General features: G+C 45.6%; 1 protein-coding gene across 1 annotated transcript in view; it reads right to left on the bottom strand.

Annotated features, from left to right (window-relative positions):
• The window catches only part of LOC126418520 (cytochrome P450 6k1-like), a 77,483-nt gene that overhangs the window by 38,440 nt on the left and 14,732 nt on the right, over positions 1-24,311 (bottom strand). The window contains exons 2-3 of the mRNA XM_050085319.1: positions 12,936-13,162; positions 8,260-8,498 (exon numbers count right to left, since the gene is read on the bottom strand). Coding sequence (XP_049941276.1) covers positions 8,260-8,498; positions 12,936-13,155 — 459 coding nt within the window. The 5' untranslated portion in view covers positions 13,156-13,162. The remainder of the gene's footprint in view (positions 1-8,259; positions 8,499-12,935; positions 13,163-24,311) is intronic.

Below are 24,311 nucleotides of genomic sequence, written 5' to 3' on the forward strand. Positions count from 1 at the left end.
CGGCACGTTATCCCTGAGGAGAACATTCAAGAACTCTGCAATCAATTCCAAGCCAAATAATTGCTTGCATCAATGTCAGAGGTGCACCAACGCACTACTGACTTACTCAATTTGTGAAGCACTTTCTCTTGGATAAATCATCCAATTTTAGCGAAACTGTAATCATTTGTTTGTCTGTACATTTACATCAGATCTGTCGACTTCCATTCAGATAATTCCTTAGTGGTGCGTCGATCTTTTAATTATTTGTCTTAGAGTGCATTTCAATTCAGGTCGGGTATAGTGACCAGCCTTTTGCCACTGCGTCAGCCTAGACGCCATTCAATGACAAGTTGCTTTTAGATGGCGATGTGTACCGATGAAGCAATCGTAGACGTTCGAATCTGTCTCTAAGAAATCACTCTTTCAATACAATTATATTAGAAAATCCTCGATACTTAAATTAGTAATAATTACACTATGCAACTGAATTAAAGGATCGCTTTTTTGAAACCCTTCATTTCCCACTCGTTGCGACGAGTAAGTTTGTACTTTGGCTGAAATGTGGTAACAGTCTTTCTCCGTAACGATTCAAACGTCCTGCCACGTGACCCGCAGACTCGGCGGCACCTCAAACAGCAAGGTGCCGACACACAGGAAAAAAAGGCCACACCTTAGAAATTCATGTGACGTGTAAGGCGGGCTAGTGATGTCACATTGGCACAATTCTGCCCACCATCTCCGTGGACGTGTCACACGACCGGAATATCGTCACATCCCCAACTCGACGTCCAGCGTCGAAGCCAGGCGGTTTTCTTATGAGTGGCCGAGGAAAACATTCCAGACACGCAGTCGGCACGGAAAGGCCCCAGAGAGCGGCTTAAAGGACGTCGATGAAACTATATCTTTCCCTGGGGCGTCGAGGGGCACACATTTCGCGGTCGAAAACGATAGTTCGCAGCGGGATGGGCAACAGAAAGACGTTCTTCACAACCTTTGACATTGCTAACACGCTCGGCCGTTTGAACCCCTCTCTGAAGACATTGTGGGTCTACATCCACGTCACACGTGATCATACCCCTTTAGAGAACAGCGCAACCGCAATTTTTGCTCTCATATACAGGTTGGAACGACTAGGGGCAGTTCACAACCCTTCGACGAAATCTGAACGTGAGAAGCAGCTTATGCTTTTTCAGATCTCCTACTTTGTGTCTTCCTATGGCGTAATCGTGGGGAGAAGCGATATTGACACATGCGTGAATAAAGCGACAAAGGATCATTCTAAGACTCCTAGTTCAGCAAAATCCTCGGTGGCACCCGCACTCCTTTACTCAGAATATTAAAAATGTATCTGTACAGACTGAACCCGTGGCGAAGTCCTAGGCGCTTGCAGTCCTGCAACCCCTTCGACATTCATCCATTCCGGGTGGCCTACTATCAGGCGCAAGAGCAACAGTATAGCTGCGAAAGAGCAGCAGTGTAGCCTGCCTGCAGGCGCCAGGAACTCTCGCCACGGCTTCTGTCTGTACAGGTATACTTTAAGGTGCTAAACAGAGGAGGGTAGGAGGTACCAAGGGTTTTGCCGAACCACGGTGTCTTACAAGGATCCCTTTGCCATTTTATTCGTTCATGTGTGAATGCTGCATCCCCCTGTGATAAAGCCAAAGGAGGACGTGACTAGGTGGCATTCGTGTACCGGTGTGCGACTCGCTCTCCTTTATCTGCTCTGCACACTTCTTCCTTTTATCTTCTACTTGTTTTATGACCACTCGGTTTCTACTTTGATTGTAACAAGGTTGTCCATTCACACTGTGAACTTTTCTCTGGGAGCTGCTGCCGGCATCGGCCGCCTGATAACCGTGTCTTCGCTGCTCTGGACGAACTCTTGGATCCCCATTGCCACTTCACTACTCGAGACCACACGCAGCTCCGTTGTCATCACGCTGTTCCAAAATTTGTTACTATCGAGTAAGGTGGAAGAGAAAGAGTGATACATCTCTAGACTTGAAATATTCTCATTCAGCTTCCTATGATTACACTCTCCATTGCTTGAAGAATATGACTAAACTTTATGTCCGCTAATCACTTTTTACGTCAGTACTCAGTTAATACGATAGGTTTCTGTTTATTTGAGCTTCCTGTCCTGCTTAAATTCAACCGTCCATAAAATCCTGAAGCTGGCCTTGTGGCCGAGCGGTTCTAGACGCTTCAGTCCAGAACCGCGCTGTTGCTGCGGTCGCAGGTTCGAATCCTGCCTCGGACATGGATGTGTGTGATGTCCTTAGGTCAGTTAGGTTTAAGTAATTCTAAATCTAGGGGACTGATGACGTCAGATGTCAAGTCCCATAGTGCTTACAGCTGCCGACCGCGGTGGCCGTGCGGTTCTAGGCACTGCAGTCAGGAACCGCGGGACTGCTACGGTCGCAGGTTCGAATCCTGCCTCGGGCATGGATGTGTGTGATGTCCTTAGGTTGGTTAGGTTTAAGTAGTTCTAAGTTCTAGGGAACTAATGACCTAAGATGTTAAGTCCCATAGTGCTCAGAGCCATTTGAACCATTTTTAGTGCTTACAACTATTTGAACCATTTTTTAAAATAACGAAAATTAATACGGCATTTCTGTACTATAGCTTTCTACAAGTGTTGATACAAAAAAACTTCTTGTCCTCCCGTGAAACGTCCAGAGTATTTCTATATAATTATACCCTGGCTTAAACATAGTATTGGTACCTAATATTAAATGTTTCATGAAATAAAAAGGTAAACATTCCCAGATTCATAAAGAATTAAGATGTCTTCAGTGGAATATCTTAAATTTTACATCCTTAAGTAGCACGTTTTGATGTTTAGCACATGTGTTAGATTAGGCACTAGAGAGGCAATTCTGGCATTGCGGTTGATAATGGAAGCAACACTAAAGAACAATCAAGACACGTTCATAAGATCTGTCGACCTGAAAAAAGAGTTCGACAATGTAAAACGGTGCAAGATGTTCGAAATTCTGAAAAAAATAGGCGTAAACTACAGGGAGAGACGGGTAATATAAGATATGTACAAGAGCGAAGAAGAAATAATAAGAGTGGACGACCAAGAACGAAAAAGATTAAAAAGGGTGCAAGGCAGGAATGTAGTCTTTCGCCTCTGCTGTTCAATCTACATGACCAAGAAGCAATGACGGAAATAAAAGAAAGGTTCAACAGTGGAATTAAAATTCAAAGTGAAAGGATATCAATGATAAGATTCGATGATGGCATTGCTATCGTCAGTGGAAGTGAACAAGAATTACCTGAAACTTCCTGGCAAATTAAAACTGTGTGCAGGAGCGAGACTCGAACTCGGGACCCTCGCCTGTCGCGGGCAAATGGTCAACCATCTGAGCTACCAAAGCAAGACTCACAACTCGTCCTCAAAGCTTCAATTCTCTCAGTATCTCGTCTCCTACCTTCCAAACTTCACAAGAATTACATGATCTGTTGAATGGAATAAATAGACTAATGAGTATGGATTGACAGTAAATCAAAGAAAGACGAAAGTAGTGGGAAATAGCAGAAACGAGAATGACGAGAAACGTAACATCAGGAAGTAGATGAAGTTAAGGATTTCTGCTACCTAGGCAGCAAAATAACCATTGACGGACGGAGTAAGGAGGATATCAAAAGTAGACTAGCACTGGCAAAAAGGACATTCCTGGCAAAGAGGGGTCTGCTAGTATCAAACATAGAATTTGTAGAAGAGATTTTTGAGAATCCACGTTTGGAGCACAGCATTGTATGGTAGTGAAACATGGACTGCGGGAAAATCGAAAGAGAATCGGGACAATTAAGATGTGGAGCTACAGACGAACGTTCAAATGGCTCTGAGCACTATAGGACTTAACTTCTGAGCTCATCAGTCCCCTAGAACTTAGAACTACTTAAACCTAACTAACCTAAGGACATCACAGACATCCATGCCCGAGGCAGGATTCGAACCTGCGACCGTAGCGGTCACGCTGTTCCAGACTGTAGCGCCTAGAACCGCTCAGCCACTCGGGCCGCCACGAATGTTGAAAACTATGTGGTTTGGTATGGTATGGAATGAGGAGGGACAGGATGATAGGACATCTTTTAAGACATCAGGGAATGACTTCCACGGTGCTAGAGGGAGCTGTAGAGCGCAAAAGCTGTAGAGGAAGGCAGAGACTGGAACACATCCAGCACATAACTGAGGACGTAGGCTGCAAGTTCTGCTACTCTGAGAAGAAGAGGTTAGCGCAGGAGAGGAATTCGTGGCGGACCGCATCAGGTCAGTCAGAAGACTGATGACTCAAAGAAATAGCACATCTCGGTGTTTACAATGAAACATGTAGCAAAAGAGGCAGACGGGTTGCGCTAAATTTGAAGCTCAACGCAAGCTATGCGGTGGAGTTCCAACCCTCCTGGCAATTATTACAAAGAAATCGAACGAAAACAGACTACAAAATATGCCATTGCCGAACAAAGAGAGATGGTTACGTGACGGACTATGATGCAGTATGGAAATACGTGAGGCTAATGTTCCCATGACGTACCGATCTCCTCTTTAATATTTCGTATCAGGAAAGGAAAAAAAGTGTTTATTATATCTAATATATAAAAGTAGTATTTGCTTTCTCGTCTTCTATGATTTATCCGATTACGATGAAACTGTGGTTGGTTGTTGTGTGTGCGCTCATGAGGTTTTCTGGATTAGTGCAACCATAACCTTACCACCCTTCTACCGGTAGTACTAGCTATGCGCTGTGAGAACCCGCGACGTGTAAAAATATTCGATAATGACCGATATTAGTATCGAATCCATAGTTTTCGGGGATGCTCGACTTATTACCAACGGTCCCGCTGACGTTGCACCTCTAGCGGAAGGGGGCGGGGGGGGGGGGGGGCAATGACATACAGTACATCTCTGCAACACCTGAAGCAGTTTCTACCAAAGCGGGTACACACATAACTTGTAACTTGCTATTCGCACAAATTTCTGTGACAGTTGGACAATTCAAGCAGCACTACGGCTGAGAGCCGGTGTGAGTAGATGTGACCAAAAAGCATAGCTTGGGAACACCTGGAGCAATTCCAACCAGATGTGGCATATTCATGACTCATTACTTGTATAAAGGTAGTGTGAGAGAGAGGGTCCTCTACTACACCTGGGAATGGTGGCGGTAACGAGAAGGAGTAGCATATAAAAACCTTTGACAACAAGCTGTTGGGACTTCTTTCTTGACTCGAAATATTTTAAAAGTGTGAAGCGCATGTTGTGTTGTTCAGTGCGTCAACCAGGTAGCGAAAATGAGCACTGCCACGACCCAACAGTTTTGTCCTTATCTTTTGGTGGCACACTGCTGAAGAGCAAAGTGACAACGCCCTCTCCAGAATCGCATGGTGTAAAACAGCGCTGGGAACCAGACAGCTCCTTCAGGATTCAGATGATACTACAGCGAAAAATTTGCTACAGTTACCTGTGAAATATCTAAAATATATGCGAAATATAAACGTATGTGACGTATGCACAAACAGGCGAAGCCGCACGCAAAATGCTAGTGTGGATGTAAACACCATTCCGTTTTACGATTTCGCTTGACAGCGCCTGGGTCTCCAACGAGGAACCACGTGGACAGCTCTGATGACCAAATGATCCACTGGATTACGACTACTCGATTTTCATTTGTCTAGTTGACACTTTTCTTCTGGCCACCATCTCTTGTGATTTGTACTAAATAAGTCATCTTTCCCATACATACGCCGAAAACGGCTTCCATGTTATTGCAAAAGCTATGATGACTAAATCATTACATTGATACCGTCAGATTTAGTTGATATTTCAGTGGAAATGAAAGGAATGTGTTAGCAGGTTCTTATATGACTCGTATTATTGCAGTACGTCTTTCCAGTGTTGAAGTGCTTGAAAATGTAGTACTAACGCTGTTCTAGCGAATGCGGCAATTCTTCGGAATTGCTAAATACGTATAGGAACTACGTATACATCCTAACTCCTCCTCCACCACCTTATCCCCTTCTCCCTATCCATCCATACCTCCTCTTCTCCCTTCATCTCCTCTTGTCCCTCTCTCTGTCCATAACCTCCTCCCCTTCTCTCAGTCCACCTGCTCCTCCGATCCTCTCTTCAGCTCCTCTTTTGCCCTCTCTCTGTCCATCACCTCCGCCCCCTTCTGTCTCTACATCCCTACAGCCACCTCTCTCTTCATCTCCTTCCGTCCCTCTGTGCATCACCTTCTATCAGTCGATCACCTCTTCCTCTTCTTCCTTCATCTGCACCTCTGCCCTCTTTCTGTCCATCACCTCTTTTCCGTTCTCTCAGTCCATCACCTCCACCTATTCTCTCTTTATCTTCTCCTCTCTCTCTGTCAATCGATCCTTCCCCTTCTCTCTGTCCATTCCCTCCTCCTCTCTCCATGTCCTCCTGTCACTTCATTCTCTCTCCTTCACTTCCTCCCCTTCTCTCTGTGCATCCATTATTTCTCTCTTCATTTCCTCTTCTTCCCTCTCTGTATCAATCCCCTCCTCCTTTTCTCTATTGATCTCCTCTTCTCTCCCCTCTCTGTCCATCACTTCCTGCCCTTCTCTCTGACCATCCCTCCACCTCTTCACTCTTCTCTCTCTGTCTATCACCTCCATCCTCTCTCTATCTATCTCTCCTCCTCTTCTTTCATCTCCTCTGCCCTCTCCATCGCCTTCTCCCCTTCTCTCTGTCCATGCCCTCCTTATATTCTCTTCTCTCTTCTCCTTGTCCACCTCCTCCTCCCCTTCTCTCTGTCCATCCCCTCCTCCTCTTCTCCCCTCACTCTGCTCTCTCTGTCCATCACCTCCTCTACTTCTCCCTGTCCAACTTCATTTCTTCTTCTTCTCCCTCACGTTCTACTCACCTTCTCTCTGTGCATCCAGTCCTTCTCTTCTCTATTCGTTCCCTCTCATCTCTGTCCATCACTTCCCCCTTCTCTCTATGCATCTTCTCTTCCACTTTCTGACCTTGATCCCCATTTATTGTTATTGAAACCCTGACTGAGAATAAAAGTCGCTTAAAATGAATAGGTAAATTAGTTGGGATCATTGGTACATGGGGTATGAGGGAGACCTCTCAAGCTGCTGGAACTGTGAGGATAGTAGCTACAATGACAGTATTTCGCATAGTTTTAATTTTTTAATGGATAGGACTGCAAAGTTTCAGACGATTCAGACTCTGTTGTAGTATTCTAATCATAAAAACCACTGCGAGCAAGACAACAAAGCAACACATTATTGTATACACAATTTTTGTTTATATTATATATAAGGAGAGAGAACACATATGGCAAAATCAATCTTTTCTGCTACCTGCTATAGCAGTGAATACTGACTGCGAGAAAAAAAACGAAACTGTGTGTTTTCACAGCATAACATCATTTTTTCTTGCAGACAATTTTAACAAAAATATGTAGATTTTGTAATAAGAAATATATATTCTATGTCCTTCTGAAATCTTATTCGAGTATCGCCTGCATATCTGAAGAAAATCGGTCCATTTATAAATGTGCTCAGATAACACACAGCACAATTATGGAGATCTCAGAGTAACGGTAAATTAAAAAATGACAATTGAAACATTTTTGTTACGTTATAACAGTCAGTTAGAATCTAATACTTATTGCAGGAAAATGATAAACAAAGATCTGTAGTGCAGTAATACTATCGTTGAACCATTTTTATGAGTTCAGCATTTATATCATCATACGTGGATGCTGACTCAGTTTTCCAGATGGGAATAAGAGACGAATATGTAACACACACGTGGAATTCTTCCGGGTTATATGGCCATGGTCCATGGAATACTTCTATTCCTAACGTTTCGTCCAATACTACGTTAGGAATAGAAGTATTCCATGGACCACGGCCATATGACACGGAAGAATTATCAACAACAGTACCATCCGGTCGTGAAAGCCTTCATTGTATGACACACGTGGAAGCTTGATCATGGTCCAAATTCAACTGCAGTTGTGTGCCCGGTGTGCAATGGTAAGTGATGAGGGCGAAATGAACAGTAACAAGTAAATTGCTGAAACACTTCTCGAGATTTTTGTTAACAACGTTTTACCATTGTATACATACATTAAAAATTTGTAGCCTATGTCCAGCAGAAAGTTTATTAGAGCGTCGTGTAAAAGCTTGAAATAAATCGGTCAAGAACTTCTCAGTATTTTTGGTAACATCATTAAACAACGTCTTGTGTTTATGTAGTAGTGTAGATACACACGTTAGTGTTCAGCTCACCTGGAACATGCCCTTCAATTTGCCTGAGGTGAACGCAGGGCTCAGCTTGACCCTGCGGTGGCGCCACTCGTGAGAAGGCAGGAAGAACAGCTGCCGGTTGAGCGGCTCCTCGTCGTCCAGGTAGACCCCGCGGTCGTGGAACGAAGCAAAGTCCTTTATCAGAATTCGTCGAATAAGTTCAGGATCCCTCACGAGGAGCACAGGACGGAGTATCGAGTAGAACCCAATGAATCGTTTGCCTGAAACAATGGAACTGTGTGACTACCCACCAGGTCGGACCACTTTTCTTACTTCTAGTGCTGATATACACGGTGCAGTCACGTTAATGTGGCCAACCGTCAAAAGCCTGTATAACCATCTTTTGCAGTGTCGACCGCTGCGAAATGTGCAGGAAGACAGTCAGCGAGTATATTTGGCAGGTCGCTTGTATACCACATAAAATGAATAGCTCTATTTTGGGTCAACTCCAGCGTCATCCACAGACCTGTATTGATCGACAAGTGCATGGAACCCCACCCCACAACAAAAAGCATGCATGACTGCAAGCATGTATTCAACATTCTGGGGTTTACACCAATTATCAATGTGCCAGCATTTCATATTTGCAATGGCTTACATTAACGCGTGCTCTTGCAATGGTAATCACGTAAATATGGTTCCTAGACAAATGTAATCCCAAAATTTCATTACTCTAATTGCCGGCCGCTGTGGGCGAGCAATACTAGGCGCTTCAGTTCGGAACCGCGCTGCTGCTACGGTCGCAGGTTCGAATACTGCCTCGGGCATGGATGTGTGTGAAGTCCTTAGGTTACTTGGATTTAAGTAGTTCTGTCTAGGGGACTGATGACCTCAGATGTTAAGTCCCATAGTGCTTAGAGCCATTTGAACCATTTGAACATTAATTATTTTTTGACGTTGGATCAACACCCCTACGATTTTGAGAAAACCTCCCCTCCCAATCGACTTAAGATTTACAGGATCGATTGATAACTGAAAATTGAGCGTTGTTGGTCCACACAAAAAAATGTCTGTGAGCACTATGGGACTTAACTTCTGAGGTCATCAGTCCCCTAGAACATGGAACTACTTAAACCTAACCAACCTAAGGACATCACACACGACCGCTCGGCCACCCCGGCCGGCTGGTCGACACATAAGGGGTACGCAAATGCACATTTTCCTAGAAATCTAAGAAAGAAACTGTTACGAGTGCCACTCATAAAGCCATACGGATTTTACCGAACGGTGTACAGTGAAATATTCGCTGGCGTAGCGGCCAAGGCATTTGGGAGGGGATAATTGTGTTCCATTCCCATATGCATTCTTCAATTTTTTTATTTGTATTTTTTTCCGTATCTAAATTTTTAGGAATAGAAAATCAGTAAAGAATAATAACAAAGTAAACAAATAAACTTCTCAAATGACTTTATTTAGTAAGGAATCAAAATTTCCGGCCTCGTTGTATGACAACGCTGCGAATTCGGCGCAAGGGAGCACAGACAACCGACCCTGCGATGTTTGTTTCCGCGGGGCACGCCACAGAACTTAATGTAGAGATCTCAAAATTGCAATATGCTTCTCGGAACCTATCGGGAATTGCAAAAACGCAGCAATGATTCACAGCATAACTCATTACCAACTTTCTGCACCCATTTTACAGGTGATGTTATAGTGTGCGTGGTATGCATTAAGATTAATTCCCAAAAATGAAATATTTTAAAATGTAAACGAAGTCTGTTTTCCGACAGATCTTCGGAAGAAACGATGTAGCTGGACTAAATTACATTTATTAGATGTTCTTGGTGACGTGAAAATATTTGGGCCGAATGTTTGTATGCCAAGTACCATTGTTCGAAGGAAAGTGAGGTCATGTCAAAGACCGAGTGAAATGTCGGTTATAAGACAACCAGCAGTAGAGTCTTCATTCTTTACTAATCCCAGTCATCTGAAAAAATTATTTGCCTACCTTGTTGTTATTTCTTACTGATTACCTTAGTAACCACCCTATTCCTTCCAATTGCAATATGGAAAAAAATACAAATAAAGAAAACTGGAGAATGCAGATGAGAATCAAACACAGGATTTCTGCTCCCTGGCCAGATGCCTTGGTCACCATGCCAGCTGAAATTTCGTTGCTCAACGTTTCATTATGCGTACGCAAGTGGCTGCCATAAACGATTTCTTTTCTTGATTTCTAGAAAAATACGCGTTTGTAGATCCCATGACGATGAAGAGAAATGCTTATTTTTCAAACGTCGATCCGGTCAATTCTGAGTCGACTACACATCGTGAACTTCGGGGGTAGTTTTGCTCAAAAATGAGTGGGTGTTGGACCAAAATATCTTATAATCTTTTCATTTGAGCTTGTACACAGTGGGCCTGCCAAGTGTGATCCGAATCGGTTGACCGTGTCTGAGACCTCCGCCTTGTTGGTTTTCTGTCCACATGGATATTCAAAAACGAACTGCTCACTCATCGACAACGTGCCCATGTTAGACGCGCGGTATATGGTCACATCCGAGGACAGCCAGGAGTGGTGCCATTAGTTCATTATTCCTTGGGAGTGACAGCTTATGGATGTGGGAGAACGAGTGATAACCATAACTATAGTGCAGCTGTCATAGGAGTGGATGGCGCGTATCTCAACGCAACAAGTACACTACTGGCCATTAAAATTGCTACACCAAGAAGAAATGCAGATGACAAATGGGTATTCGTTGGACAAGTATATTATACTAGAACAGACATGTGATCACATTTTCTCGCAATTTGGGTGCATAAATCCTTAGAAACCAGTACCCACAACAACCATCTCTGGCCGTAATAATGGCCTTGATACGCCTGGGCATTGAGCCAAACAGAGCTTGGATGGCGTGAACAGGCACAGCTGTCCATGCAGCTTCAACACGATACCACAGTTCATCAAGAGTAGTGACTGGCGTATTGTAACGAGCCAGTTGCTCGGCCACCATTGGCCCGACGTTTTCAATTGGTGAGAGATCTGGAGAATGTGCTGGACAGGGCAGCTGTCTAACAGTTCCTGTATCGAGAAAGTCCCGTACAGGACCTGCAACATGCGGTCGTGCATTATCCTGCTGAAATGTAGGGTTTCGGAGGGATCGAATGAAGGGTAGAGCCACAGGTCGTAACACATCTGAAATGTAACGTCCACTGTTCAAAGCGCCGTCAATGCGAACAAGAGGTGACCGAGACGTGTAACCAATGGCACCCCATACCATCACGCCGGATGATACGCCAGTATGGCGGTGACGAATACACGCTTCAAACGTGCGTCCACCGTGACGTCGCCAAACACGGATGCAACCATCATGATGCTGTAAACAGAACCTGGATTCATCCGAAAAAATGACGTTTTGCCATTCGTGCACCCAGGTTCGTCGTTGAGTACACGATCGCAGGCGCTCCTTTCTGTGATGCAGCGTCAAGGGTAACCGCAGCCGTGGTCTCCGAGCTTATAGTCCATCTGCTGCAAACGTCGCCGAACTGTCCCTGCAGATGGTTATTGTCTTTCAAACGTCCCCATCTGTTGACTCAGGGATCGAGACGTGCGGACAAGATGCCTGTCATCTCGACTGCTAGTGATACGAGGCCGTTGGGATCCAACACGGCGTTCCGTATTACCCTCCTGAACCCACCGATTCCATACTCTGCTAACAGTCATTGGATCTCGACCAACGCGAGCAGCAATGCCGTGATACGATAAACCGCAATCGCTATAGGCCACAATCCGACATTTATCAAAGTCGGAAACGTGATGGTACGCTTTCTCACACGAGGCATCACAACAACGTTTCACCAGGTAACGCCGGACAACTGCTCTTTGTGTATGAGAAATAGGTTGGAAACTTTCCTCATGTCAGCACGTTTTAGGTGTCACCACCTGCGCCAACCTTGTGTGAATGCTCTGAAAAGCTAATCATTTGCATATCTACATCTACATCTGTGTGGGCTCTAATCTCTCTGATCTTATTCTCATGGTCTCTTCGCGAGATATACGTAGGAGGGAGCAATATACTGCTTGACTCCTCGGTGAAGGTATGTTCTCGAAACTTCAGCAAAAGCCCGTACCGTGCTACTGAGCGTCTCTGCTGCAGCTCTCACAGCATCTTCTTCCTGTCGGTTAAATTTCGCGTCTGTAGCACGTCATCTTCGTGGTGTAGCAATTTTAATGGCTAGTAGTGTATTTGTTCCGGTCATGTGTTTCAGGACTTTTTTTCTAGTTTTGATCAGCAGTATCTCCTAGATACACATTTTTAATGCACTCTCTACGAGTAAGTTTGTAACTCAATGTATTTTCACGAAGGTCAGTTGTACCATCTCATGAACCTATATCCAGGTGTTGTTAAACCTTTATATAATGGAAGCCGTTGTATATTCTGAACATAACGTCCGTAAATCAGTTCATAATAACCTAGTCTACCTGTTCTTTACCTTTTTCTCTCAATACTCTAAAATAAATGAATTTCTTGCTATTTGCCGCATTTTGTAATTACCACCTGTTATCAGCTACTATGTGCTCTGCATACAGATTTAATTGTAGTCATCAGATGTATCACTTGTATTATGATTCTTGCTGTCTACTATGTACACTAAACACTAATAATAATAGTAACAGCAGTGCTCTCAACTAATGCAGCAGTAAGGAAGGCCTTTACCTTTTGCCTTCTCGTACAGGTCACGGAGGACGTCCCCATAGTACTTCTGGCCCAGAAGGCTGCGTCCCAGGTTACCGAACGGGAAAGTCGGCTCCTCATACGGCACGCCCTTCCTCTTCCAGTGCTGGTAGCCACGCTGGAAGCGCAGGTAGAGCGCCAGCACCACAACCGACAGAGCCAAAACCAGCTCCGTCATCCAGCCGTCCAGGAGCACGCCCATCGTAGCTCTGCAAACGAGGAGTCGTGCTCTTTACGACCTGCGTCAACGCAGCTTCACCACTAAATGACCATTTAACTAAGCCACCATAGCCAAACTACTAGCTTAGACAACATCTGCACTGAGTTGCTAGCCACATCATGCCGCGGATGCGCTTTGTTGTGCACCACGATTTTCGTTGTTTTTAGTGGGTGTTCATCAGCAAGCAGTACAGGAAATTAAAGAGTTTTTGAAAAGGAATTAAAATTTAGGAGGCAGAAACAAAAACTTTGAAGTTTGTAGATAGTAACGTAATTCTTTGAGAGACAGCAAAGGTTGTGGAAGAGCAGTTGAGCGTAACGGACAGCGTCTTGGAAGGAGGATATAAGATGAACATCAACAAAAGCAAAACGAGGATAATGGAATGTAGTCGAATTAAGTCTGGTGATGCTGAGGGAATTAGATTAGGAAATGAGACACTTAAAGTAGTAAAGGAGTTTTGCTATTTGGGGAGAAAAATAAATGATGATGGTCGAAGTAGAGAGGATATAAAACGTATACTGGTAATGGTAGGGAAAGCGTTTCTGAAGAAGAGAAATTTATTAACATCGAGTATAGATTTAAGTGTCAGGAAGTCGTTTCTGAAAGTATTTGTATGGATTGTAGCCATGTATGGAAGGGAAACATGGACAATAAATAGGTTGGACAAGAAGAGAATAGAAGCTTTCGAAATGTGGTGCTACAGAAGAATGCTGAAGATTAGATGGGTAGATCACATAACTAATGAGGAGGTATTGAACAGAATTGGGGAGAAGTGAAATTTGTGGCGCAACTTGACTAGAAGAAGGGATTGGTTGGTACGACATGTTCTGAGGCATCAAGGGATCACCTATTTAGTATTGGAAGTCAGCGTGGAGGGTAAAAATCGCAAAGAGAGTAATGGCTCTGAGCACTATGGGATTTAACTTCTGAAGTCATCAGTCCCCTAGAACTTAGAACTACTTAAACCTAACTAACCTAAGGACATCACAAACATCCATGCCCGAGGCAGGATTCGAACCTGCCACCGTAGCGGTCGCGCTGCTCCAGACTGTAGCGCCTACAACCGCTCGGCCACTTCGGCCGGCGCAGAGGGAGACCAAGAGATGAATACACTAAGCAGATTCATAAGGATGTAGGTTGCAGTAAGTACTGGGAGATGTAGAAGCTTGCACAGGATAGAGTAGCATGGAGAGCTGCATCAAACCAGTCTCTGGACTGAAGACCACAACAACAACAATAACAACAATTCTCTGGGGTGTATCCTCGTACAGAAGTGAAACTTGGTCGATAAACGGTTCAGACAAGAAGAGAATAGAAGCTTTTGAAATGTGGTGCTATAGGAGAATCCTGGATATATAGACAGTGTAACTAATGGACTGGAGAGAAAAGAAATTTATCCCACAGCTTGACTGAAAGATTGGATCGATTGATAAGACGCATTCTGACGTATGAAGGGATTGTCAGTGTGATACCAGAGGGTAGTGTAGAACTTGTAAAATCCGTCCACTGCCCCTGGCAGGCCCGGCGGTACCGACTGATCGCCACGTCATCCTCTGCCGATGGCTTTATTGGATGCAGTACGAAGACGCATGGTGTCTGCACACCATTATCCAGGCCGCTGTCAGTTTGCGGGACTTGGAACCGCCGCTACTCGGTAGTTAGTTCCTCCCTCGGCCTCACGAGCCTCAGAGCACCCCATTCCAGTTGCGGCTCACAAGAAATACAAGCCGTGATGCGTATATAGCACGTCACACTGCAGGTCTTGCAAGTGCCAGCAGCCGTCTCTGGCAGGGAGTGAGTAACTATTTCAGATGAGTTTAATAATTCTTGTCTGCCCCTTTAAGTCTGTGCAAGCTCTTCATAGCACACAACAAAGTGAACTCCTTTAATATTATATACTTGTGGTGTGCGTACTGTAATACCTTCGGTACATGCACCATCAGATTATTTGACTTGTCGCTCTAACGAAGTAGGCGAGTGTCAGCAATATGTCTCGTGGTCTTATCGTGGCGTGTTTATCTTCTGCCATTAGGTCAGACGATAGAAATGCCACTTGCACGCTTAGAGTAGCAGATTGACGGTGACCAACTTTAAACGGAACTTGATTAATTTTCACACACATTTATTAAAATAATAATAAGCATAAAATTACTTAACTTGATTCTGGATGCTATTTACAATTGGCAATCTGAAGTTCCTTTGGTCTTGGTACGTAAATCTTATTCTCACATATCTCTGATACATCTAAATCTACATCTACATCTATACTCCGCGAGCCACCTTACGGTGTGTGGCGGAGGGTACTTATTGTACCACTATCTGATCCTCCCTTCCCTGTTCCATTCACGAATTGTGCGTGGGAAGAACGACTGCTTGTAAGTCTCCGTATTTGCTCTAATTTCTTGACAAAGTGTTTATACATTTCTCTTCATGGCTATGTACAGGAATATGATAATCTTATTAGGCACAGACTGAAACTTGACTATGGACTGGTACAGGCAAATTCAGACTAATGCAGACTGATGCAGACTGATACAGACTGGTGCAGACAAATGCAGACTAATGCAGACTGACTAATCAGAGGTCTGTACACTCGTTCTAATACCTCGCGCGTTCAGGTATCACTGCGCGAGTGTGATCCGCGAGGAGAAAAGGTTCTACGTTAGCAGCAATGTCATTGGCTGCGTTACGTATTAATACACGGATCGGCGGAAGCAGAATTTGGTCTGTCTCTTAAGCAGCGCCATCTCGTAGTGCGGAGATGGACGAGCACTGCGCCTGTGCTGTTGTGCTTAGCGGGGCGCGCTCTAGTGGGAAAGTTGTGTATGCGCTGACTACGCAGAACTATGTACACAACAATACTGATATCCCGTGTGCTCTGCACCGAGCCGAGTGTTCGCAACAGGCCTGCTAGTGTGACGTCACAAGTTCGTTGCAGGGCCCGTAGTTCTCGTTCTCCCCGGTTCCAGTCCTCTCCTCCCACCAAGGGAAAATGCCTGGCAGCACCGGGAATCCCAGATGGATCCCCCGCATGTCAGTCAACTGCTGTGACCACTCAGGTGTGGAGACGGGTGCAGAGAAGTGCAGGGTTAAAAACTGTAGAAGAACACAGTTAGCAGGTTCAACTGGGTGGAGGTTGCAGAAGTTATTTGCATGTGAAAAGATTTATACAGGATATGCTAGCACGGGGAACTGCATCACACCAGTCATTGAACTCAAGACCACAATAATACACATGTCGACCTTCTGAAAGATGGAAGGGATAAACACAACGGCTATACAACTGAACTGTAGATAATATTACAGGAAGGGAAAAGGGAGATAATGAATATGTGATGTGAAATACGATGCTACGAGAAGAATTTGGCAGAGCACTGAAATACCTTACTCAAAGAGACCTCTGGGATAGACAACTTTCCCTCACAATATTGAGATCATTGCAAGGGCGTTAACTATTGCTACTGTTGTGTAAGATTCATGAGACAGGCAAAACACACCCAGAGCCCAATAAGAACGTAATAATTTGAGTACCAAAAAGGCAAGTGCTCGTACATTTGCAAAATACTGCCACGAATTATTTACGGCAAAATGGAAAAACTGGTAGAGGCATTCCATAGGGAAGATGAGTCTGGTTTCAGGAGAAATATAGGAACGCACCAGATAACACTGACCCTTACCTCAGAAAGTAAGTTAAAGAAGGGAAAAATTCCATATTAGTTGTAGGTTTAGAGAGAGCTTTTGACATTGCTGACTAGACTACATCCTTTGAAATTCTGAATGCATCAGGGGTAAAATACAGGGTGCGAGAAGTCATCTACCACTTGGATAGAAACCAGACTATAGTTATAAGAGCCGAAGAGCATGAAAGGGAGCTGTGGCAGTGACACGGGGTGAGACAGTGACGTAGACAGTTCGCGATGTTATCCATTCCCTACAATGCGCAAGCTGTAAAGGAGCCCATGGAGAAATTTGAAAAGGGTATTAGAGTTCACGGGGAAGAAATAAAAACTTCGCGGTTTGCCGATGACATTGTAATTCCGTCATGGACGCAAAGGCGTTTGCAAGAACAGTTGAAAGGAATGCATAGTGTCTCGAAAAGGGATCATGAGGTGAACATCACCAAGGTGAAACAACGACCATGAAATATAATCGAATTTAAGAACGCGATGCCGAGGTATTTTGGCGAGGAAATGAGACACTAAAAGTCGTTGATCAGTTTTACTACTTGTGCAGCAAAATAACTGATGACAGCAGAAGAGGAGAGGATATTAAACGCAGATTTTTAGACAAGAAGAGAATAGTCAATAATATTCTGTTCAAATTTGACGTCATTTTGAGCAGTGGTTCTCTATCTACAGCGTTTTGAAACTGGAATATTTATTACAGAAACCCTGTATTTACTTTCATGATCCCTTCGCAGATGATTGTGGTCAAATTTTTATCTTTTTCATGTACAAAATATAAATACTTTTGCATTCTAAACTGATGTTGGATGAAATTTTACATCGTCGTTTCTTTCATGGTGGCATAATTATTTAGGTGACTAGCTGGGGTACTCGGCTTCGCTCAGGGAGTTGATATAACACTGTGTGAGAGTTGGAATAAAACGATATACAGGATGATTCAAAAAGAATACCACAACTTTAAAAATGTGTATTTAATGAAAGAAACATAATATAACCTTCTGTTATACATCATTACAAAGAGTATTTAAAAAGGTTTTTTTTCACTCAAAAACAAGTTCAGAGATGTTCAATATGGCCCCCTCCAGACACTCGAGCAATATCAACCCGATACTCCAACTCGTTCCACACTCTCTGTAGCATATCAGGCGTAACAATTTGGATAGCTGCTGTTATTTCTCGTTTCAAATCATCAATGGTGGCTGGGAGAGGTGGCCGAAACACCATATCCTTAACATACCCCCATAAGAAAAAATCGCAGGGGGTAAGATCAGGGCTTCTTGGAGGCCAGTGATGAAGTGCTCTGTCACGGGCTGCCTGCCTTGAACCAATTTCAGACGATAAGGTTTCATAACTAACCTTTCTCGTAGGACTCTCCATACAGTTGATTGTGGAATTTGCAGCTCTCTGCTAGCTCTGCAAGTCGATTTTCCTGGGCTGCGAACAAATGCTTGCTGGATGCGTGCTACATTTTCATCACTCGTTCTCGGCCATCCAAAACTTTTCCCTTTGCACAAACACCCATTCTCTGTAAACTGTTTATACCAACGTTTAATTTTGTGGCGGTGTTCGTAGCGACAAGCAATTCGCTGTAGAAACGGCTTATGAAGTCACCGCCACACTTTTAATAGCGGGCCGACCGGTCCGCTGGAACAGTGAACAGAAAGATGAAAACCCAAACACTCTGGTTAAATAAAAGTCGGTACTTATCTTTATTAACGAAGATACAGAAACAGTAGTGAACTCCGTGTCTACAGAAATCTGTCTAGTTCGAGTCGGAGCGGCTAGGTCAGCGTCGGCTGACGACAAACAACAACTCTGCTGCGATGAACACACAACTGACTAGCAAGTACACAATTCGGTGGCGAGTATACAACTGAGCGGCGAATACAGAACTGTCCTAGCGCTCGCGACTCCAGCGCTTAAGAACCCAGAAGCCAGCGGTGGCGCGCGCAGACTTGCGGCGATTTCCTGTCTCGCTGGCGCTGCTTATGCGGACGGCGTCCGGACTTTGATGCTGCCAACCTTTTGGCAGCGGGCTCGGGTGGCATTACTGGCTAGGATATAGCACTCCTCCCCCCCAAATCGCCGCACCGTCGTTGAATAATGACGTGACGAGCGTCGACGGCGGGGGAGGGGTCTGGCCGCAGGCGTAGCAGAAGAGACCGGGGCGGAGACTGTTGGCGGTGGCAGTCCCCGGTCCGCACCCCAGCATTGGCTGCGCGGGGCCTCGGGAAACACCGACTGAAAACCGAGGTCAGGGTGCACGCCTGTGACCACGGGCGCACTTCTGGTACTGGACGCGACGGGGCGTCGGGACCCACGAAGAGAGGCAGCGTCTCCTGACGCTGCGTCGACGGCTGCTGAGTGGGCGCCGGACAAGGCGCTGCGGTGTCAGACTCCTTGGGGGTGCCCAAGGAAAGCGGCTGCAGGACAGGCTGCACAGCCACCGCTTGGGAAGGCGGCCCGGCTGAGGGGTCGACGTCCATCAGCTCCGAAGGCGGTGGCGACTGAAGAGGGACCGCAGGCGCCGGAGCGACCACCTGGGGCGCTCCCGGATGAAGCTGCGCGAGAGGCATCAACGGGACGGGCTGTCGGCGTGGTAGCGGCGACGGCTGCTGCTGCTGTCCCGGGGGCGGCAGCGAAGTCGGAAGGCGCGGCTGGAACCGCCGCGGACCAAATCTGTGGACAAAGAACGAGCGGCAGAATCCGGGCGGCCAGCGCGGCGCAACTGGTTCTGATGCCTCCTGTGCACCCCAGTAGCACCTTGAACAGTATAAAAACCGCGACCCTGGACACTTATCACGGTACCACGTTCCCAACGACGGCAACCGTGATAAACTCTGAAAAAAACGGCGTCGTTGCGCTGAAAACGCGTGCGATGCTTAGAAGCGGCGGGTCGATCCGGGGGGTGCAACAACCGTAGTAGGGTGCGATGACGACGGCCGTGGAGAAGCTCCGCAGGCGAAGTGCCGTCGCGTGGCGTGGTCCGGTACGACGACAGGAACGTGATGAGGGCCTGCTGACGAGAGTGCGTAGCACGAAGGCGGTCCATATGATCCTTGAATGTGCGTACAAAACGTTCCGCTGCACCATTCGATTGAGGGTGGAACGGCGGAGTAAGAACATGGCGAATGCCATTGGCAGAACAAAAACTTTCAAATGCAGCAGAGGTAAATTGTGGACCATTGTCAGACACTAAAACTTCTGGAAGACCCTCAATACAAAAAATTGAAGTCAACGCCTGTATAGTATGTGCAGACGTTGTAGACTGCATGGGCACAACAAACGGAAAATTACTAAATGCATCTATCACGATGAGCCAACGAGAATTCCAATATGGACCAGCGAAATCAATATGTACCCGCTGCCAGGGACCGGCAGGGCGTGCCCACTCAAAATAGCGTTGAGGCGGAGCAGCTTGGTGTTCGGCACACGTCGAACAATCTGTAGACATCTGCGTAATCTGCTTATCAATGCCGATCCATGTACAATGACGGCGGGCAAGCTGCTTGGTGCGGACCACTCCCCAATGACCTTGATGCATCAAGTCGAGGACCTTGGATTGGAGCACTTGGGGAACCACTACACGAAGCTGGTCATTCTCGGTGCGTAACAGCAAAACTCCGTGCGAAACAGACAACAGATGACGTTGCGGATAATAGCGACGAACCACAGGATCCGATATGTCCTTTGCCTTGGACGGCCAACCACGTTGAACAAAACGTAATAGTAAACTCAGATGAGGATCCGTAGCTGTCTCACGTGCCACCTGACGATAATCAATCGGAAAATCCCGGAGGAATTGATGCTCATCGGCGTCAATCTGATGGCAAGAGTCGTCAGAGGAATCGAAGACATCATCCGCAGCAATCGGCAATCTAGAAAGCGCGTCAGCGTTTGCATGCTGAGCTGTAGGACGATACAGTATCTCATGCTGGTATTGTGATAACAAAAGAGCCCAACGTTGTAGTCTCTGAGCTGTCCGCTGAGGAACTGGTTTAGACGGATGAAACAGTGACGTCAGGGGCTTGTGATCTGTTACTAAATAGAATGGTCTACCATAGAGGTAGTGATGGAATTTTGTGACACCGAACACAATAGCCAACGCTTCCTTGTCCAATTGGTTATAATTACTCTGAGCTTTGTTTAGCAATTTAGATGCGAACGCAATAGGACGTTCGGTGTTACCGACTCGGTGAGACAACACAGCACCGAGGCCGAAAGAAGAGGCATCACAAGCTAACACCAGAGGCTTGTTAGGGTCGTAATGGACCAGACAACGCTCATTCAATAAAGCCTCTTTAAGCTGCTGAAAGGCTGATTGGCAATCAGCTGACCACACAAACGGAACATTCTTACGGCGGAGACGATGCAACGGTGCAGCAATCTGTGATGCATTAGGTATAAACCTAATATGTCAATTTGCCAAGAACTGCTTGCAATTCATGCAGATTGCGAGGGGCGGGCAAATCACGAATAGCTGCTAAATGTGACTGGGAGGGATGAATGCCTTGAGCATTAATAACATGTCCCAGATACTCCATCTCCGTAAGGAAAAATGAACATTTATCGATGTTGCAACGTAGGCCTGCCTGAGACAACACTGTAAACAAACACTCCAAATTATGGAAATGTTCAGCAGGCGTCCGACCGGACACAACAATATCGTCTAAATAGTTGCAACACGATGGCACATTAGCCAGAAGTTGTGACAAAAAACGCTGAAAAACAGCTGGAGCTGACGCACAACCAAAAGGCAAAGGCAGAAAACGGAACAACCCCAACGACGTGTGTATGACAAAATACTGTTGTGATTGCTCGTCGAGGGGCAATTGCAAATATGCTTCACGGAAATCAATTTTGGAAAAGAAACGAGCTTCCCCTAACTTATCCATCAGCTCGTCCGGTCTAGGCAAAGGAAAAGAATCAATGACAGTCTGAGGATTAACTGTCGACTTAAAATCAGCACACAAACGTAACTTGCCAGACGGTTTCTTTATAATAACTAAGGGAGAAGCCCACGGGCTCGCTGAAACGGGGTGAATAACACCGTTGTTTTGCCAACGACGAAGTTCATCTGCTACAGGTGCCCGGAGGGCGTGAGGCACTGGACGAGCACGAAAAAATCGAGGCTGAGCATTATCTTTTAACGTAATATGAGCGGCAAAGTTCGCAGCACAACCTAGTTCGTCTTTAAATATGTCACTGTATCGTTTACACAAATCGGTTATGCTGTCTTGAGGAACAACAACAGAATTAATTTGCAACACATTGTCTTGGATAGACAGGCCAAACAAGTCAAAACAGTCTAATCCGAAAATGTTTACACTGTCTGTAGCGCGGAGCACTGTGAATGAAACTGTTTTTGTATTGCCACGGAATGTGGCCGGCACGCTACATACACCTAACACAGGAATTTGTTCTCCACTATAAGTAGCCAAAGAATGTTTTGCCGCTGAAAGTTTAGGGCGGCCGATAGCCGCATACGTAGCACTATATATGAGAGTCACAGACGCACCAGTGTCTAATTGAAAATTGAAGGTCTTATCCTGGATGCGTAGCTTCACAAATAGTTTATTACACTGTCTCTGGATCAGTGCAGTGGAGGCGGAAGACACAAAATCAGCGAGTTTAGCGCGTGTTCGCTGCTTACGACAACTCGTGGGTTGGGCGGGTGGAACAACAACTCCCGCTTCACTTGCAGTCTGTACATTACTTTTTACAGCGTTTGAATTACGCTTGGGTCGCATAGCAGAGGGCTGGGTGGGTGGCTTATTGCGAACAAGTTTATTACCCACACGAACCGTGGAAGAGTCTTTAAACGCGACCTTCTGGGCGGGCTGGCTTTGAAGAACATGAATATCCATGGGCTGGGCAGCACTAGAATTGTTCTTGCGTTTACGCAAACAAACAGTCTGGATGTGTCCTTTCCTTTGACAAAAGTGACAAACCGCGTTTCTCAACGGGCAACGTTCACGAGGATGAGCAAGAACACACTTTGGGCAAGACTTAACTCTATCATTTTGCACACGCGGCTGACGAATGTGTTTAACATGACGCGGCCGGCTAGTGTTTACAGTCTGACTCTGCCGGTGGGGCCGCGGGCGTGACATAACTTGCTTAGCACAGGCAATTTGAGAAATACATGGCTGATCTAACTCACACTCAGCATAGTCAAAAGTATCTTGGGCTTCAATGATGTTCATCACAGTCTCTAATGACGGGTCAGGCAACTTTAAGATAGCAGCACGAATACGAGAATCTGCAATGTTTTGAGTAATAGCGTCTCGTAACATGACATTACTGTAGGAAGCTCCACACACACAATTAAATCGGCACTGACGGGTGAGGCCCCGTAAATCTGCTAACCACTGTTTATTAGATTGATGTGGCAGTTTCTTTAATCTGAAGAACTTGAATCTGGCTGCTGCCACATGAACTCGCGACTCGAAATACTCAGCAAGCTTGTTAACAACAACGTCATAGTCTAAAGCTTCTGGCTTGGATTCCGGGAACAACTTACAAAGTAGTCGATAGACTTCCACGCCTGCAGTGGAAATTAAATAAAGCTGCCGCTCAGTACCCGTGATTTTGTAGACTGTCATGTGCGCCTGCAACTGCGCGAAATATTCTCGCCATTCTTCTCTCGATGCATCAAAAGCACGGAAAGGTGGTGCTGCCTGTGCTTGTTCCTTTTGTGTTGGAGGATTAGCCGCTTGTTTGGCGATTGCTTCCACCAGACTTTGTATTTGCTGACTCTGTAACAAGATCAACTGTTGTAATTCGGCAGACATAGTGAACACAAATTAAACCAGCCCCCAAAATTTTATCGCTATAATTAGTATAACCAGAAACAAGTTGAACCAGCCCTGCACACGAGTTCGGAAGTCCTCGTCGCCAGTTTTGTGGCGGTGTTCGTAGCGACAAGCAATTCGCTGTAGAAACGGCTTACGAAGTCACCGCCACACTTTTAATAGCGGGCCGACCGGTCCGCTGGAACAGTGAACAGAAAGATGAAAACCCAAACACTTTGGTTAAATAAAAGTCGGTACTTATCTTTATTAACGAAGATACAGAAACAGTAGTGAACTCCGTGTCTACAGAAATCTGTCTAGTTCGAGTCGGAGCGGCTAGGTCAGCGTCGGCTGACGACAAACAACAACTCTGCTGCGATGAACACACAACTGACTAGCAAGTACACAATTCGGTGGCGAGTATACAACTGAGCGGCGAATACAGAACTGTCCTAGCGCTCGCGACTCCAGCGCTTAAGAACCCAGAAGCCAGCGGTGGCGCGCGCAGACTTGCGGCGATTTCCTGTCTCGCTGGCGCTGCTTATGCGGACGGCGTCCGGACTTTGATGCTGCCAACCTTTTGGCAGCGGGCTCGGGTGGCATTACTGGCTAGGATATAACATTTAATACACCACCTATCAGGGGGTTTAACATCACA

The sequence above is a fragment of the Schistocerca serialis genome, chromosome 9 (genome assembly GCF_023864345.2).
Source record: "Schistocerca serialis cubense isolate TAMUIC-IGC-003099 chromosome 9, iqSchSeri2.2, whole genome shotgun sequence".
NCBI lineage: Eukaryota > Metazoa > Arthropoda > Insecta > Orthoptera > Acrididae > Schistocerca > Schistocerca serialis.